The 20,883-nt window shown below is 34.3% G+C and overlaps 1 protein-coding gene across 1 annotated transcript in view; it reads left to right on the top strand.

The window, feature by feature from the left end:
* Window positions 1-20,225, top strand: part of LOC149149426 (LOB domain-containing protein 33-like) — a 103,860-nt gene extending 83,635 nt beyond the window's left edge. Inside the window, exon 2 of the mRNA XM_089441048.1 lies at window positions 18,928-20,225. Within this exon, the coding sequence (XP_089297174.1) occupies window positions 18,928-19,359 (432 nt within the window). The 3' untranslated portion in view covers window positions 19,360-20,225. The remainder of the gene's footprint in view (window positions 1-18,927) is intronic.
* The last annotated feature ends 658 nt before the right edge of the window (window positions 20,226-20,883 follow it).

Raw genomic sequence — 20,883 nt, 5'->3', positions numbered from 1 at the left:
TTATTTATGCACAGGTTATTATCTTTCTCATGTCTAAGTATCCTTCTTCAAAAGAACTTTCTTACTCATGAGAATATTTCACCAATTACCCTCTTTAATTTATATCTACTCCCAAGAAAATAACTTGGTTAAATAAGAATATGCATCCTATCTTTTCTTTATATTTACTCCCAAGAAAATAACTTGGTTAAATAAGAGTATGCATCCTATCTTTTCTCAGATAAAAGGTATTTGTATTGCTATAGAAAAACAAGAAAGATTAGTCACACATAAGGTAGTTATTAAGAACTACACGCATTAATATATTTTCTTTACCAAGAAAACATTTAAAATAATCAATCTTTAACTGCATGCATTAACATATTTTCTCTACCAGGAAAACATATAAAATATTCAATCTTTAACTGCATGCATAGCATATTTTCTTTACCAAGAAAACATATAAAATAATCAATCATTTACTGTATGCGTTTAATATTTTCTTTACCAAGAAAACGTATAAAATAATTAATCTTTTACTGCATGCACTTAATATTTTATTTACCAAGAAAACATATAAAATATTCAATCTTTAACTGCATGCATTAACATATTTTCTTTACCAAGAAAATATATAAAATAATCAATCATTTACTACATGCATTTAATATATATTTTCTTTACCAAGAAAACATATAAAATAATTAATCTTTTACTGCATGCATTTAATATTTTCTTTACCAAGAAAACATATAAATTAAATTATTCATTCTTTATAAAGAATGCAGTTACTTATCTGATGGTGTAATATATTTGGATAATCTCTTGAAGATCAGAGAAAATCACCGTGCCTTTCAATAGTTTTAGGTTTCTTCGGCTCAAGCGGAGGGAGCTTGGGAACCGTAACAGTCAACACCCCATGCATCTCATCACCGAAGCCATTGGAATAAGGAGTCTACTTTGTTGTCTAGTTGCATAAAACACGTAAAGTTCTGCTGCTCCTCTCTTGCTTGTAGCTCCTGGGCAATGAATAGGAGAAAGAAATAGTGAGTCCAGAAAATAAATGCCCAGAGTGTGGGTTATGGACCAGACCAAATGGCCACCACGCAAAATAAATTCTATCTGCCATAAAACAGGAAGGACACGTTCCCTTTTCTCATCACTCCATCAGTTATTCTAATATCCTAGAGGCAGATCAAAACACATGCAACTGAATCGAATGCTCCCCTCCTGTCATTGCTGCGAGGCAACCTGATTCAAACCAAACGTGTAATCTGATTCAAACCAAACGTGTAATCGTTTTCTTTCATAATATTCGCCAATGCATGGGACACTTTCCTTGTTTCTTGCCTGGGATTCCCATTCAGTTTCACAACTACCAAGAATTAGTTTTTGAACTGATATGTAACTCTTTGATTTTACAATGAGTTATCTTAAGGATGTTACATAATTCTTATTTGAAAAAAATAAAAAATAAAACTAATTTTTGTAGAAAAAATAAAAAAGGTAGTTTCTATATTAGAAAATTTTATAAAATTACAAATTGCAATTACAAAAAAAATAATTCTTACTTTACAAAAAATTATAAAATAGCAAATTGGTTGGAAATCAACAAGTCTTATATAAAATATAAAAAACAATAACTTCTATTTTGGAAAAAAATTAACTTATACAACTTTTATATTTTCATTAAAATTTTAAATATAATAATTGTTTACTTAAATTCATATATATACATATTTATATATATTGAAGTATTTGTAAGATGTAGAGTGTAGAATTTTTTTAGGTATTAAATTTATAGAGTATCTAAACTAGAATTTGGTAACTATGGGAGAGATACACCTCTTCGAGCTTCCCCGTTAAAGCAGGGAATTGCCAATACCTTGCATACCTCTTGGGGAAAAACAAAGACACCACTAGTTCCTGACCACGACGAGGAGGCCAATTTGTTCGGAAGCAGCAAGAGATTGAGATGACATGAACCTCTCAGAAACTTTTTCATGTTTCTTCTTAGATGCATGGTTTGTGGCACAGCTTCGTGTCCTTCTTCTTTTTTTTTCTCCAGGCGATTGTTCACAACCCATATAGCCCTTTTCTTACCACACCAGTGCACCTTTGTAGACAACAGAGCAATGCAATGTCTTTTTAATTTAATTCTTAAATATTTTGAAAAAAATGAAGTGAACTTAATTATTTGGTTTTTTCTACATTTCAAAAATATTTGAAATTTTCCAATCCAATTAAATTCAGAACCTGTAACGATGTGATTGTCATAGTTTAAAAATAAGTTATGGAAATTTTAATGATATTTTGAAAAAATCCAGCAGGTATTTTTGTAAATTTAAGTAAAAGTTGTCTAAATTCATAATTTAAAATGTTTAGACGTTTTTGATAGTGTTGAATTCATTTCTACCATCAAAAAAATGATTCAAACACTGTATGTACAAAATATTTTGAATTATTTTACCCAAATTTCAACGTCTCGGTAGATGACTCCCATGTTATTTCATCACTTTACTGCCTTCGGTCAAAATTATGTTTTCGAATATTGTAAAATTATGTTTTCGAATATTGTAATAGAAAATAAAGTTCTCGATTTATTTTGTACTCGTATGATTTCATCACTTTACACCCTTACGTCAAAATTATGTTCGAATATAAAGTTCTGGATTTATTTTGTAATGATGTGATTTCATCACTTTACAGCCTTGGGTAAAAATTCGAAAAAATTCTGTTCGAATATTGTAATAGAAAATAAAGTTCTCGATTTATTTTACTTACATGTAAAGTGTTTTTCTTTAAATAATTGTAAAAAATATTATAAAATATTTTTAAAAAATAAAATATTATTAAAATATAAAATGTTAATGATTAGTAAAATTTGAAAAGAAATATACATATTTTCATATATTTATGATAATTAGTAGATTGATAATTTAAGAAGAATTTTATGGACAAAGTCCACGATCAAATGGTTATTTAAGTTGTTCAAATTTTTGCTATATAGACTTGTATGTTTATAGAGAATAGCTTTGATACCATTCTATATATATTATTAAAAAATTATGTATGTATATTTAATTTAGTTAAGATGGGTTTTCCAACCTAGTAAGTAAGAGATGTAATTAAGAGATGTAATGTCTTGTCACATTTTGATTCAGCTCAACTAAACTAAAATGAAAATAATCTTATGTTAAAATAAAAATCCTATGTGGTTATTTTTTTAATCACTTTGTGTTGGGTAATTAAAGTAAATTGAAAAAAAATTAAACTAAACCATCTTAAAACAAAAAAATTCCAATTTTTTTTTTATTTTTTAGTTAAGGTAAAGTTAACTTGTCAAGTTATTGGTGGTTTTCAAGCTCCAAGTTTATGAGAACCCATGTTATTTCCCATAGTATTCATGTGGAACATAGCCTTCTTAAATGGAGGAATTAAACCATCATAGATCCATCTTAACTCCAAATTTACCAACTACCAAGAGAGGTCAAATATCTTAAGATGCAAAAAGGTGCATATAGATCAAATACATATAGGCAAAAATATTTGATCGCTCTTAGTAAATCCAAAATTAAAATGGATCTAGACTCATATATATATATATAAAAAATGGATCTAAACTTATATATATATATATATGATAATGTAAAAGTTAACCTCCCTCGAAGAGTAATAATATTTCTTTATGAATGAATCTTCATCAACATCTTTAAACATTTTCAAATTTAGCAACTTGAGCTATTCATCATACTAATTCATTCCAAATAGGTGTACGATTGTTTTAGACCATGAATTTACTATTAGTAATTATCATTATACTGACATACATATTTCCATCCACATAAAAAGTGGTTTATAAAGTAAATCCAGAAATACTAAATGAATGTGTGATCGTGAGTTGTCGTGGTCAGTTTGTAGACATTATTAGAATAAGGTTTTACAAGTCTTATCAGGGATTTGTATAAATATAGTTTCCCATTTTAAAATCTAAATGAGTAATTTATTCTTTTATATATGTAAACATTGTGATCAATAAAATATACAATGTGATTTATGTGTAACTATCTCTCCTCTCCATATTTTCTAAATATGTTTCGGAGCCTCTTCTAGCCTGATTTCTCGTTACGAGAGAGTCTTGAGTGTTATGATCTTGTTTAAATAGATTAGTGTAGGAGATTGTTTATTATCTGAGTGATTACGTGTATGCATGTTATGTTGAAACTCTTGCTTGACCATTGCCCCATTTCTCAATTGAAGAGATAATTATTGCTTGACTCTAAGTCCTGCCAGTGATCTATTTTCCAAGGCAAAAGGTCACCGTGGATGCATTACTCTTCAATTCATGATGCCCAATTTTGTGGGGGAGATTCATGAGAAGTTTTACAGTGGGCATAGATGTCAAAACCCTGACTACTTTGAATATTATCAATAAGTTTGTACCCATAATCTCAAATATTTTCTCGGTTGAAGTGCTTAGATTCCAAAAGGTTGCGGATGGGTGCACCTGCTAATGCGACTATTGGGATTTCCATGGTTAATGGTGATCAATATTTGTTGGGGATGATGAGTTTGGGCGCATGGTTGTTGAGGGGAAAAAATTTGATGGACTGGGGGATTAGATTTGATGTTTACGCCAGAATCGTATTCATGTATTTATATTAATTGAGTGATAAATTTGCATTCAAGATAGATCGAGGAATGCCCTTAAATAGCAACGTCGTAAACCCATGACTGATTGGGCATATCAATGGATTAGACATTGAGTTCCAACCCATTGCGAGACCCCAGTAGCGGGGATAAGGAGGTGGTAAAATTGCAACGTCGTAAACCCGTGACTGGTTGGGCATACCAATGGATTAGACATTGTGTTGCAACCCACTGCGAGACCCCAATAGCGGGGATAAGGTGGTGGAGATTGTTTGATCTCCTGTATAGTCTTGTGATGTGCATGGAAGATGGGGTCCTATGAGGATCATCGGATTATAGCTTCTACACTTCTAGTGTATGAAGAGGGAACTCTAAACAATAGGAGGCTAGTGGTAATGGAGACCTTGGTAGCATAAGCTTATGGGTGTGGTGGACACGTGGATAGAGCAGCTGGTGATGTTGGACATGCCTCCAAAAACCTTAGATCAACATAGGTACTTCTTATGTGATTGCAGGTTTAAGGAGAGCATAAGAACCACACGCATTTTTGATATGAAAGCTTCAATATTCAGGCAATTTATGTGGAGAAATCTCATTTATATTTTAAGATCCCCTTTCAAGATGGTGGCATAGTTATATTATTTAAAAATAAAAAATGGGATTGCTACGAGTGATTGTTTTATTTATTGAGTTATGAGCAAAGATTTTTTGACTTTGTTTATTTGTAAAATTATATAAAAGATAAATTATTGAAATGGATACCATACACAGAATTAGTGGTTCTTGAAATTTTTCGGTGCCAAGAGAACGTATTGTTGATTTTTTTGGAGAATTTGTTTTATTCTGACGAGTCTTGTTGTTCTTCGGTTCTTCAAGAGTATTTGTCACAAGTTTTCTTCGCATATTTATAAGTGTGTATATGCAAAAATGTCAGTTGAATGATTGAATCTTGGATAAGCTCAATATGTAAATGAGTTACCTTTATAACTAGAAGTATGTATTTTGATGCATACTTCTAGGATGGAAGTATGTCCAGAGAGTGATCAAGTATCTAGGCTATATTTTTTTGGGTAGTCAAGAAGTGTTTGTCCTACAAATACATCAATGATGGCTAGAAACGGTTATATTTCAAATGAAAGTAAAATGGAAGCTCAAATTTGTGGTGGTGAATAAAGAGTGGTGTTTACCAGATTCCATAGTCGGTGTTAATGTTGATGAAGAATAGACTCACAAAGATCATTATTGCTATTGTAAATATGTGTTTTCAATATTTGTTAGATGTAATCATCAAGAAAGAGACTTAGATGTAATACTTCCATGTGTGATTGTGAGTTTCTAAACATTAATGGAATTAAGTTTTACAAATTGTATTAGTCATTTTAAGAAATATAGATCCACTATTCTAAGATCTCAAAGAGCCATTTATTCTTTTATATAAGCAATCATTAGTGAATGAGACGAAGAAAAGGCAAGCTCTCGTTGATTGATAGCTTTTTCATCTAGCAAATGGTTGACTCGACCTTTGAATCAGTGCGCAGACGGCCCACTTGATTAACCAAGCATGCTTATTTGTGAGGTGAGGTGAGGTGAGTCGCTTAGTGCCAGACTCCGCTACTCCTACTGGGCAGAGAGTACCCCAGTGGGTTTGCTAGGTGGTGGATTAGAGCTAGTGCTTGTGTCGAGCTACAGAACGTGTTTCATTATAGGTTGAACCAATCAACCTACCCTTTACTCGACTTTCTCCCTCTTACTTCCTACTCAACAGAATCTCAACACCTCCTTCGTATTGATCACCAACTATTCCTCTCGAACAAGACCTCACTCTATAGTCACTAGCCAGACTCACCATAGAATCACTAGGATACCAATATACTTCACCTATAAAGCAAGGGAACCCCATACACTTATTTCAATTACCAGAGATCCTAACAACCATGTATTGTATTATAACAACATTTAGAAGAAAAGAAGGCACTACTCTAAAGAGAGCGCTTGAATTCCAATAAGTAACCACGCCACGATAGGACCAGTCATTCTCCGACGAGAGAGGGAAGGGCTCGTTCTGCTTACAGAGCAGCGAGCGTGAAAGGCATGGCAGGGCTAGCTGTTTTGGACATTGAAAATGGTAACAAAATGCCATTCTTCTTCTTCCCAGAATAAGACCAAGCCTGCTAACGAGAAGAATGAATGGAACGAAAAGGAGTGGGTTCTTTACCTCCTACCTACCTATCTACTCACCCTACCTAAGTCTCTGAGTTTACAAATGCCCACCCTACCACCATGCCCACCACCTTCCTTTCCTCTTGATGGGTCGGTTAGCTGAAGGCTGAAGGATTGAGGAGCTTCTTCATTAGGCTGAAGTCTCAGGCATTATCTGCATATGGTCTTTTATTTTTAGGTGCTCATTTTGTTTGGGCCTTCAGTTTAATGTTCTTATTCAGCGGCCGTGGGTATTGGCATGAACTCATTGAATCTATTGTTTGGGCCCATAACAAATTGAAGGTTGCTCCACTCTGTCTCGTTCAGCTTCAATCTATCTTTCATCGTAGGTAAAGGTTCGGTCGGCAAGGGTCAGAAGTAAGGGGTAGATAAAGGGTAGGATTGCTAGGTAACAAGTCATGCCAGTATCGGTGGTTCATATACTCGGTGATTTGGACACTACCGTGATTGACTGTGACAATCATAGTTGTCTCAAACTCTCTGAGAATCCAGTGTTCCATGATTGTTCCTGGCATATTGATATCAGGTACCACTTCATCAGAGACAGGGTCTAAAAGGGAGCAGTGGTTCTTCAGTACATTCCTACAGATCAGCAGGTTGTAGATATATTGAGAAAGCTCCTGGCAAAGGGGAAGTTCGATATGTTCAGGGAAGGACCTTAGTTGTCTAAGGTATATCGCTCGATCCACCCACGAAGCGCTTCGTCGTAAGTACCATTTGCAACATGTTGGGATAGCAGGGCGTCAAGGTGGCAGTACTCACTCTGTCTGCCTATTCCGGTGTTTCGTCAAATGCCTGGCATCTATCCCATATTATTGTATAGTGACGTGACTAAACCCGCAGTTGGATCAGCACCAGCATACTCACTAGTTCCATTATAACCCATTGTATTGGTTTGAGACACTCGACCGAAGGGTTTCCGACAGAGTAGCTACGTGTTGTGATTACAAAGCTAATTGCAATTAGTTGCAACACATGCCATCTGGAAATAAGTGGCGGTTTCAGAACTTGCCTGGATGGAAGTTTAGAACGAATAAGGGCACTTTGAGGGGAAGAAAGAGAAGGGCCTTATTGGACCTTACTAGCTCAGGCTGGGAAGAAATATAGGGTGAGGGTGAGGTAACGTGTGAGGTCCGTTAGGGGCTCGACTGATAAGGACCTTTAGGTGCTCGACCATAAGGGAGAGGAGAGGAGACGAACAACTCTCTTTTGGGGCCCCTACCCCAAAAGAGAGGACCGACAGGGTGCGTAAGCATGCTCGACTAATAAGGCCGCCATCGGCTCGACTGATAAGGAGAGGAACTTGAAGAACCCTCGGGAGAGGTAACGAACTCTCGACCACCGGGCTGCCATCGTCCTTTTTTCGTCTTACAAGCATGACATGAAGAGCTAGCTCTGCTCAGGTAAGACCTCAATAAGGGATCCCTGCCTGAGTTAGAAGGGTGAGGCGGAGGGAGGGTTGACTTCGCTTAGGGTTCAACTTCCTTCGCTGATATGGGCTGGGGTATTTATATATATCCCTTCTTTCTTGAATTGAAAGAAGGCAGAAAGAAAGACAATACATATTGGTTTGGTTGGTAAGTCTTTTCATAGCCTATTAATCTACTCTTTCTTATAGAGATCCTTCTAAAGAAATACATACATAAAGAAATATAGCTTTATTCACTCTCTAGTTACCGACATGATACGAGCGGGTGGTCTGCCTAAAAATAGAGATGTCGTAGAACCAGAGACTATATAAAAGAAAGCCCTCTCCTTTAGATATCTCATTATATATGTCATTATGCATTTCTTCCAGTCATGAATGAGATATGTAATAACGCTAGATTCGGTAGCAAGCCAGCCAGCCATTGTTTCATCGACCAGCAAGCGAGAAAAAGCAAACCCGGTTCTTTCCTCAACTAGCCAGCCCGTGTTCGTCTAGCGAGCAAGCCAGCCTGCCAGTAAGATAAGCCAGCAAGGAGCAATCCCGGCAATCCTAGCTTTAGCATCCGGCCTATCTGTGTGAAACGTTGTAAAAGGCCATTCTTCAAAAAGAAAAAGTCAATTTCAAATGTCAGTTGGGCTAAGCTTCGTCTCCCCTCAAAATGCAATCTTACTAATCAATAGTGAATGAAGAAAGTGTTTGAAAATCTGGACAAAGCAAACTTCTTGCCTGCGCCCCAACACAACTACAAGTTGATCGTCTTAACTACAAGTTGTTGGTCACGTCACGTTGTTGGAGCTTGTTATACACCTCACATATTAAAAAGGATAATACACAACCAAATATATATTGAAATATGATGCAACTACACCAATTCTACTTGTTTATTTTGTTTGCTCGAGTCCATATAATGGATAACCGGTGAATAATGGCGTTATACTCAATTGAATATCAAATATAAAAAGATTTTGAATTTTAGATCTTTGTCTTTCAAATTAATCATAATATTATTGATCTCTTCCGCTCAATACATTTATTAGTCACGATCTTACAGACCTTAATGGGCGTTTGGAATGTTGTAGAGACTAGGAATTGAGTTTGCATGGAAAATTTGCAGAGATAAGACATACGGAAGTTGTTTCCTCGACTTTCTTCAATATAAAAATATTTGGCTTTTGAGAAGAGTTATTTAACGGCTGAAATCAAAGGTATACTTGAAGAATGATTGGCACAAAAATTGGCTTTTGAGAAGAGTTATTTAACGGCTGAAATCAAAGATATACTTCAAGAATGATTGGCACAAAAATTGCCATGACAAGCGTGGCTGCTGAATTGAAAATTGATATTCCTTACTTGCAAAATGTATGTAGGTTTACACTTAAATTGTTCCTATTTCTTTTTGGTTGGGAAGGGAGTTACAGAGACTAGCTTTACTGTTAACTTACGAGCCCATACAGATGTTATTTATATTGATTAAATAAATATTTTCACTTTTATAAATACATTAAGTATATATACCTAATATAGGAACATTATTTTAACTACACAATTAATTACCTCAGTTAAATTTGAATTAAATCTCTAAAACCCACGTAAATAACAAACAAACAATTCACATAATATACCTCTATAGTATTTATGAGCTTAGTCGACATTATCTCAATTAAATTTGAATTAACTCTCTAAAATCCACGTAAATACCAAACAAACAATTCACATAATAAACCTCTATAATAGTTATGAGCTTAGTCGAGCACTTATCTTGCAAGTAATGATATTCGGTTATTTATTTTATTCATTAATTTTTTTTTTTTTTTTTTTTCATTTTAATCTTACACTATATAGAAGAGAAATTTTAAGGATAGAAAATTCCACTGAAATTTAAAAATATCCATGAATTTTAGTAAATTTAAATATGCAAACTATAAAATATTTGTTAATATATTTGTAAAATTATTAAAATTTATAATGCTTTTATATATACTCTATATAATGTTGGCTATTTTTAAAGTAAAATACTTTTATATTGTAAAATGTGGGTGAATCATTTTTATAAAAAATGGAAATTGGTAAATTTTTCTTGGAAAAATCATAAAAATTTAGCTCACTTTCAAATATTAGCCCCTAAAATTTTCCATATATATATATATATCTTTACAAAACTAGATGATAATAATTTAATATCACCACATAAAATTAAATATATAAACAGTGTTTTTATACATTGAAATTTTATTCATTATTTGTGTTTTTTATACAAAGTGAAAATATGGTTTCCTTAGAAGAAAATAATTTGATAACGCGTTATCTCGAAAACTAGAATTTTGTTATACTTAGAGAACCTCAATCTACAATGCAATATCTAATCGAGCCACAACAGTGCCACCAGGAGAAGGATGCAAACATACATTTCGTATCAAATTCTAGTAAGTGTGACCACTAAATAAATGATCTTTTTCCTCTCCTTAGCACCCGTGTAAACCAAGCCAGAAAGAATAGCATAGTAATTGAAGATGCACATTACACAAAAATAATGGATGTCTAGTTATTACAACGAAAGAAATTGTGTACAACCAACAAGTAAGCCACATGTTATTATACTGACCTACCCACAAGTCAGCCACTTGTTATTATATCGACCTGCAGTGGACATGATTTCTTCGTTAGGACAATAAAGTTTCTTCTATTAGGTCAGAAAAACAAACCATGTTAGAAAAAACAAAACCATAGGTTAAAGTGGAAAATCATGGAAATTCAGGATAAAATCTAGTATAATTTTTTGGAAATTGGGGATACAATTCTCAAGTATCAACATTTTGGGTGCCTATGAGCTTCTGATGGTGCTAAGTCCATTTCCATCATCAAAAATATGTTTCAAGCACTCCAACCATCATATTCTTTGGAGAAAGAAATGGTTGGATTCCAACAATTTTGATTATTTAAGCAAATTTGACTTCAACCATCATATTTTTTGGAGAAAGAAATGGCTAGATTCCAACAATTTTGAGCATTCACTCAAATTTGACGCCTCCTAGACAACTCCAAAAAACAAATAAGAAAAAAAGACACCAATATTTTATTGAACCTGATCTTAATTTCAAATACACCATAATCTCATTTTAGAAAATGGGATCAATATAAAATATAACCACAACAACTTGCAGAGATAAGGACTCCTACTCCAGTCCAACTCGATGTTACCTTATGATGTAGGAGCATCCATCTCAGGGAGGTCATGGCTGGAGTGTTTGTCTTTGCAAACAGATATGTTTTCAGTTAGTTTTTTTTTTTTTTTTTATTTAAAGTCTAGGAACAGCTGTCTCAGCCCACTGTTAGTTTTTTCTTACATTCTTTTTATTCTTATTTAAACTTTACTTTTAGGTTACAGTAAAAAATAACAGTTATCAAGAAATAACCAAATGTAACTATTGGTAGTTTAACAATTGTCCAGTGATCTTTACAAAACAGGAAAAAGGAAATAGTTACTATAATTTTTTGACCATCATAGTTTTGAATAGAAACAAGCGTGAAACCATCTTTTGACAATCTGCATCCATATATTACAGTCTGAATATTTTCTTCCTTAACTTAACAAAGACCATTGATCTATTTTATAACGAAGCTAGGGAATGAATAATTAACACAGGAGCAAACAGAGTATGCAGACAAGTTCAGAAAAACAAAGGAGCGAGCCTACCGAAGAATCAAGTGAAACACTGTCGAAGGAGCATACAATTTCTACAGGTACCAACAGAACACACAACATTTTCTTTCACTATTTAATTATAAAAAAAAAATCATTATATATATATATATATAGCGAAACCGAACACCTATAGTCCTAGATACAACTGCCCAAACATACGGTTAAGTCACAGAACAGAGGTCCTGTACAATGGTGCTAAACAAAAGTTCAAATTTTCCATGGGACCAACATAAGCACAGTCCCCTCAGAATATAAATAGTCACATATACAACAACAGCCTGAAGGCATAAGCTACAGAACACGAAACAGGGAGGCTGAAGCCCCTGCTCTTGAAATAGACCAAGCAAGAAGCATAACCCTTCAAACAAATCGACAGAGGAACAACAAGGTGTGACCCTACCCGATACTTGCGTAGGTGTCAGGGCATGCGACTAGCCAGCAGAAAACCTGAGCTCCATTTTCTATCACGGCCACCAAAACAAAGCCGTTAGCAACCAAGAGACAGAGTCGTGGAACAAGAAAACCGAAGATAGAGCCAAGGGTTAGAGAACGTTCACTTACTAGAGCCGAGTTCTGCTAACGGAGGAAAGAAATCGAGTTCTGCAGAGCGCCCACTGCTCACCAGGAGCAAGAACAGTCAGCAATAGTAAAAAATGAGGCAGAATGCTAAAACATGGAGGGGAAGAGCTTACCTCTGGTTAGGTCTTGGAATAATGCTGAGAGTCGAGTTGCCCTGCAATCGTGACCTATAAAGAAGAACCAAGTTTACAGTTAGATAATGAGGTGGACATCTGAAAACTAGTAACATAATCGACACTAGAGAATAGCAAGGGCCTAAAACCATAACCAGAGTTGAACAAGCAGAAACCCACGACTGAGACCAGGGGTCCTGAGACTTTAGAATAGGGTGCTGAGTAGAGAACATTGCCGAGAGTGTAAGCAAAACCCTGAGGAGTAGTGACATGTGACAGAGCAGAGAGACTCCCCTCGACGGCGCAGTAGAAGGCTGAAGCAAATAGTGAAATGAGCCGCGTTAGGGTTTCTTGGTCACAGTAAAAGGAGGGAAGAGCGAGCCCCAAGACCAGGACACTTGTCCTTAAAACAAATAAACCACAGTATCACACCATAAAGTTAGCCAACCACAAGGCTATCAACAATACAATCAACAATTAATTATTAACCTGTAGGTGTTCAGGGTTGGTCCCATCACTTTAAAAAACCACATGTACTAAAATATGACCTTGAAACTCAAACAATCTAGAATCTTCATTTCTAACAGTTGTCTCTAACAATATCCTTAACGGAGAAATGAATTACTTAACAAACCTAACTTGTCTTCCTTTGTAACACATGATGCTCTTGATAAGCAATGTCTATGTCTGGTTTGACTTGATGTTTTCACCATACTTCTATGATGTTAATATTCATATAAAAGGATGATTGACTTGACATTTTCACCATACTTCTATGATGTTGACATTCGTATAAAAGAATAATCATTCACAGGAATGCATAAGTACCTAGCCACTGCAACTACTAGTGTAGTAGCATGTCCTTTTCCTATACATGGTTCATCCAACCATCATATTTTCATAACTATACCTATACCTACAATTTCCCCTATGCCGCCACCATCATCATCATCATAATTTTTCTTGGATTACTAGTAACAATGCTCTAGGTTTTGTTGGATTACCATTAACCATGCTCTAGGTCTTGTCCTTAACCATCACACAAAGTAATTTTGACTTAACACGAACCTATGATTACAAAGTAGTTTTGGATTACCATGAACTACATATGCATTATTAGGATTACATCCCAACAAAGTCAACTACGTACACACTACATCCATGGAAATACCAAGTAAATATTTTTCAAAGACCACTAGGCTTTCGTACAAACATAGGTAACTCACATTATAAAATAATATTTGAGTTTATTCAACAACCCTCACAAAATTTTAACATAAATGTGTTCTCCATCCAATTTCAATTGCTACTCCATCCAATTCCTTTGATGCCATAGTACCTCCATAAACATTGCTTTTGATAGAGTCATCTATTTCACTTGGAATTTCTTAATAATGGCATTCTTCATCTTCATCTTGTACTACACGAATGGATTATTGATTTCCATATAAAAAGAAATTCATCTGCCAATTACATGGGTACCTTTAGAATGTGTATCCATGTACATACTTCATCAACATTTTAAACTTTCTCTAACTTGGTCCTTCACTTTCCAGAATTACTTCATCTCGAATTCCTCTCACATTCCTTTCCTTAATGAGTGACTAACTTCTCTAATTACACATCAAGCTTAGAATCAAGTACAACTCCACCATTATACATCCATAATGGTTAATTTGAAAAATTGATGTGACATTTTCTCTTTAGAAAAGAGAGGGATACATGCTACACACTAATGCATGACTCAAAAGATATTATAAAATAACCTAGAGAGATCAATATTTCTACAACTTAGAGAAAAGCTTGAGAGTGTAAAATAAAATCCTTCATACACTCCTTGCACACCTTTACATAATTTTAAATCAAATACAACATACATTCAAAATATTTTATAACAATACAAAGTTTTCCATCACTCCCTTATAGAAATCATATAAAATATAATTAACACATATCATCGCCATACATCACTTATATCTTCCTTCTTCATCAATATCGTCACCATACATCACTTACATCTTACTTCTTCATCAATTCATCTATAGTGATGCTACTTGAGTTATGCATTCACCATGCATCACTTAGATCTTACTTATTCGTAAATGCTCTTACATTGATGCTACTTGATTTATGCACTCACAACAATGACAAATTTGTCACATAGAAACAACACGTTCAACAACAATTGTCCCCAACTATGTCAACCCTGTTGGACTCCTAAGAAACTAGAGAATTTTTGCAAATTGAAACAAAAATTCATAAACTCCATTGTGATTTTCTTTACCCTCCTTCTTCTTGACCTTTTCCATCTATGCAATGACATTAAAGAGACACTTTGTAATATCAAGAAGAGCATGGTCTTGCCATTTTTCAAGATGGGAAATTGTCTAAATCCCCCCTGAATTATCCCAATAAAAAACACCTTCGAGCATGTTGGTTCAAAATGAGTAACCGTCATATTCCTTTTCTCACAGTTGATCTCATATGCACTTCAATAAAATCCCTTTGTCTGATCATTCAAAGTACCCTCACGTTCAATTATCTATTCATTGCGCAAGGTTCCAACACCAAAAGCTGACCTTCTGTGTTAACACGGATATTTGATGGATTTATGGCTTTCTAAGAGCCAGTGCTCTATACGTGGATGCAGTTGTTTGCAATCACGAATTCTATAACATACCCCGGTAACCTCACATGTAAAACCTTGGTAACCTCACATATAAGAGCAGTGAGTTAGAATTTTTTTACACAGATTACCCACAAGTAATTATCCAAATCACAACTCCACATTCCTCATTAACCATTAGATATAATGTTCATTAGTACATAAAGTAAATTTCAATAGAGGACAGTAATTTACATGACCATTGTCAACCACTATTGTAGTATATTAACATCAATTGTCTGATCAACCTTGCATCCATTTCTTGATTTCATTAACCTTATTAATTAATCACATACTTGACATTATGATTATCACATCAAATAAGGAATCAAAAACAATAAGGATTTCAACATCATCAAACTGACACAACAAGCAATTACATCATTGAACACCTATATACCTTGGAAACCCCGTAGGGTGAAAACCAGCAAACGTTTAATCTTATTATTAAATGTTTGTGAGGGTTTTCATCCCTAAGTCAATGGCTTATAAGGGATTCCATCCCTTAACCACTGTTATAAAATATTACAATGAAATATCATTAAATTGTCACATAACTAGCTAAAAGCTATTACATTTTCCATGAAACCCTTTACCTACATATCACCACTCTCTACATCCTTGTGGCATGGTTGTTCTATCTATGTATGATCCTGCAACTCGTACTCATGAGCGTGGACTGTTAGTTCTTTACCTACCACAATGTTAAACGTCACTTTTCTTTGGCACAAACCGCTATCGTTTCCTGTCATTGTTGTCGTCAACAAGATTTGGAAACAGGATTACATACAATATTAATCAATTAATAATCAACCTCTAAAAGTGATCCTTTACCATCTACTCATCCTATATATCACAACAAGCTTCTTCTAACAATGTTGTGCACAAACAATTATCAAGCATGTCATGATAAATAACTAGTACATTTATTCAAGTAAATACTTGTTTTACTTTCCACAATTCTTATTCACACTAATGCATATTTCTCTTCAAATAAACTAACCCATTAGTTATACAGATCCATGTTCCTCTTTACAATATATAACACAATAGTTATATCCTCATACATGTAATAAACTATTGTTTCTATGCTTTTGCATATGTGTTCTTTTCACATAGTTATTTTTCAAGAACCCATCATAGTTTCTCTATCATTTATGTACAAAGCTATTATGCATTTGTTTCCATGAAAGTATCATAACAAAGTCCTCATGCATTTGTTTTCAACAAGGTATCATAATCAACCTTTCTTTTGCGCATAAGAACTAGGATAATAATAATGGTAACCATTTATGCATTAAACCATGCAAATAAATCAAACTACCCAATATGCAATAACCAAATCCTTTACCTTTTTACTCACCAAAACATGTAACTTTTGCAAACTCTTGCAAAGGGATTAACACCATTAACTTATCTTTCATGCATAAAAAGATATATTCTTTCCAAAGAAGGTTCCTATGACTTATCTCTGTGCATTTTATCTATGGATAGGTTATTATATTTTCTCATAACTATGTATTGTTTTACAAGAGAACTCTCTACCCATGAGAATATTTCACAAATTACCCTTTTTAATCTATATTCACTTCGAGAAAAAAGACTACTACGAAATCACTTTTTAAGAAAAGAGAATTCAGCCTATCTTTTCTTACATAAACACTTATGCATGTTGTATAAAGACAATAAATGTTACTTATCTATTACTATTGCAAATATATATAATAACCATATTTCCTAAATATAATAATAACAACCTTTGAGTACATGTAGTAATATATTTTCTATACCAAGAAAATATATATAATAATCAATATTTATCTACATGCCGTAAAATATTTTCTTTACAAGAGGAATATTTAACCTTATTCTACATGTAGTAATATATTGAATTACCCATACTTAGGTTATTTAAGTAAAACCCTTTTTAAGTTATTCAAGTAAAAACCCTATTTTCTTTACCAAGAGGAATATATAATCTTTATTTTCATGTACTAATATATTTTCTTTGCTAAGAAAATGTAAAACAACAATCTCCCCAAGAACTTTATACATCTCTTCTCAAGAGGATGTCTTGGGTTACTTAGCAAGAACCTTGTGTAATTTATTCCAAAGAAATAATAAAGCTACTTAGTTTTTAACACTTTCAAGAAAATAACAAAACTAGTTAGCTTTTATTATGCATAAACTAAGCAACAAATATTTTCAAGAGGACTATTTCTCTGCAATATTTTAATGCATAGAAACTTTGCAATACCTAACAATCATAACCAAACTATACTTTGTGCACCAAAATAAAGAATATACTTCAAGAACATAGACATTATTAACCATATCTTTCTGTGCACATAAACAAAGAATATTTCAAGAGATTAACTTATCTTTTCCAGCCGTACCACCACAAGCCGTCCAAAACAAAACTGTGTTCCGCAGGTTCTCCATTCTTCTTTTATTAAATGTCAAAATGTGATTCCATTCTTTATCATAGTTGTGATCCAGATGAAGTAGTGGCCGTCTAAGATCTTTTTCTTCTGCGAGACTGCACCTCTGGAGGGTGGGCAAACAGCGATAGTTCTCAGCCGCAGCATTAAGCGGTGCATGGAAAAAAAGATGCAAGAATTTGTTAGCAGATTGAGGGACGTAGGGGTGGTGACTACAGTCACAACTCCCATTCAAAACAGAGTGTCTTCCTTAATAGCCAAAACTGGCAGACTTTTCTTGAAACAGACGACCCCAACGAAGCAAAGAAGAGGTAAGTGCAACCCACACCCCCGAGAGGTGCATATGATGAAGAACTAAAAACCCCCGAGCGCCCTCAGATTGCCTTTTCTTTCCTGTTTTCATCCCCATTCTGCTTTACCAATATCAAGAATTAGTTTTTGATTCGTAACTCTTTTTAAAAATTACTCTTCATAACTGATTTTACATTGAGGATGTTACAAATTCCGCAATATTGAAAAAGATATGCTTCGTATCTCCTATGACATTCAACGTGACGGCCAATTTGTCGTCAAATTTACAGACATTCAAATCAAGTTTGAGCTCCAGATCGTAACGGCTCCAACTGCAAAGTTTGGCAATCTCGGTCAACCTTTGTTTGTTTGTTTGTTTTTTATTAAATTCAACCAATCTCTTTTCTTAGATTGCATTGCCGATTTATTTTTTTCCCTTTTTGACAAGACAGCCCTATTTAATTTAATTTGAATTTTGTTTAAAACACATTAGAATTTCATATATCGAGTAATGCGATTAATATAAAACATAACCTAAATAACTTGGAACTAGAAGACTGAAGCTACAATTCACTTGATATTGAACAATCACATATTCTATAACAAGACCTTAAAACTGACACTGTGTTTATTTCTCTATTATGTATATAAAAAAAAAAAAAAAAATCAATACCAGACACTCGTAACAGCATGGTAAATGGTAACAAGATGCTTTGGAGCAAACTACACAAACCTGTGATGTGTTCGACGGATATAAACTTCTAAATTGGCTAGCCGTGTATATTTCAGTATTGACTTTTCACATATGTAATACTCGATGATGCTTTAGAACATTGAAACCCTTTCTTGCATGGCAGGTTGCGAGTTTAAACGGAAAACTAGCCGCTCTCTATGCTCAGCTTGACGGTTATCATAGCGTACCCGGAGCTCTACTCGATGTTGATATTCCTGAGGATATAAATGGCAAGAAATCCCACATCTCAGCTTCAATATTTAATAGAGATGCTCCTTACGAACGGCATTCTTTCCCTTGTGGAAACATGCAACCAAACCCATTAGAAAATGTTGCAGTTGATAATTACCATGGCGAGGTGAGAGAAGAAGAGAGATCATATAGTTTCTCCTGCATGCAGGGAGACTACAGCATGAGCGCCTTCAGTACTTTGTCTACAGCTGAACGAAACGACGTATCCCAGGTCTGTGAGAGTTTAGCTGGACAGAAACACCCCAACAGCGACCATGGAGATCTTCAAGATTTGGCTTCGGCACTTCTTCGCAGAAGTAGATGAACCTGGACGTGGACCGAGTTTTTCCAAATGATGTCAGTAGCTACAACCTGCACTAAGCTCTGTATATGTTTGCTTGAAGTACAGAAATTTAGTGTGTAATTAGATCAATCTGATGCGTCGGAGTATCGCTATCATACACCACATCTTTTGATCAGTGTGGTTCCATGAAGCGTTCATAGCTCTTGAAGATATCATGGGATCACAAATGTTGAAGATTGTGTTGACTAGCCAAATATTTTCTTTGGTTAAGTAAAGATTTATTTAGATTGCTTTGTGATTAATTACACTACCATATATATTAGACTTTCAGGAAAAGGAATTTCAATGAATTGGCATAAAAGCATACGTTTGTGTATCATATGTTAACAAAATGGACGGGATTGCATTTAGAAAGAATTTACGCAATTGCATTTTGAGAAAATGGATTGCCTCTATGATTTAGAAAATAATCCTTATCTCCGAAAGGGAAATTTACTTCTGAAATTGGCCTTTACGTAAACGCAGGTGTCAAATGATTTGACTTAACTTCCAAGTATGTCATTGGCCTCCAATAGGTATTCATCACTCTTCTATGTATTGTATCAACGGTTTTCTGTTTAATATCAATGGGTTTCAACAAGTCTGACTATCTTCTCGTATGTGGCATTTAGAGAGCTTTCCAGTATGCTATAGTATTAATCTTTGGATTAAAACCTCTTATGAGGGTACTTTATAAGGCCTCTTATAGAATGGAGGCTTTTAAAAAGAAAGAGGAGTTGTTCATGCTGTTCAGTCATTGATGTCTAAAGTACGACGTGATAGGTATTCATCACTCAGGATTATGTCAATGAGTTTCTACATGACTGACTGTCTAATGTGCGAAAAACGTGGTTTCTGTTAACGTTGTTCGGTCATTGGTCCCGATGTGGCCTACTGATAGCCATTGATCATTCTCCTCAATAGGATTACGACAATGGGTTTATAGATGAACGTTTGCCTTATCTTGGATTTAGAGAGCGTTGGAATGCAACTGCTTACCGCAGTGCCTCCTAGGTCATCGGCTAGGATGGAGTTTAAACTGAAAATATTGTTGTCTGAAATTTGTAGATTAAAATGGAAATAATGTTGTATGAAAAATAGGAAGAGATTTTTCAATTTTTTTACTGATACTCCGGTAACCTGCTCCATTAGGTTTATCCGCTGTTTTGCTATTTGTATGCAGATTACGTTCTTCTTTATTTGCTCCATACTACTAAAATAAATCAGAACAATATACCTAAATAACTTCAACTAAAAGGTTTTTTGCCTTTTCGACTTTGAACCGAACCGGAGGAAAAAATATAACCTTTTTTAGGAGTCTATAAGATCTTCGTGGTTAATACCAACTTTATAAAACCAATGATTTATTTCGTTACTGGATTTAATCTGAGGCCTTTATGTTCAATTTGGGGATAATCTACAATTTATAATCGAGCAATTAGATAAGGTTATTTCTCTTTTGCAGAATAATGCTTTCCTTAACTTTGGGTTTTCCTAAACATTATT

Source organism: Pinus tabuliformis, chromosome 9 (genome assembly GCF_031772625.1).
Source record: "Pinus tabuliformis cultivar Carrire ecotype Pingquan chromosome 9, CPIR1, whole genome shotgun sequence".
Classification (NCBI taxonomy): Eukaryota; Viridiplantae; Streptophyta; class Pinopsida; order Pinales; family Pinaceae; genus Pinus; species Pinus tabuliformis.
The sequence above is the reverse complement of the archived record's forward strand: the minus strand, read 5'-3'. Positions and strand labels throughout refer to the sequence as shown.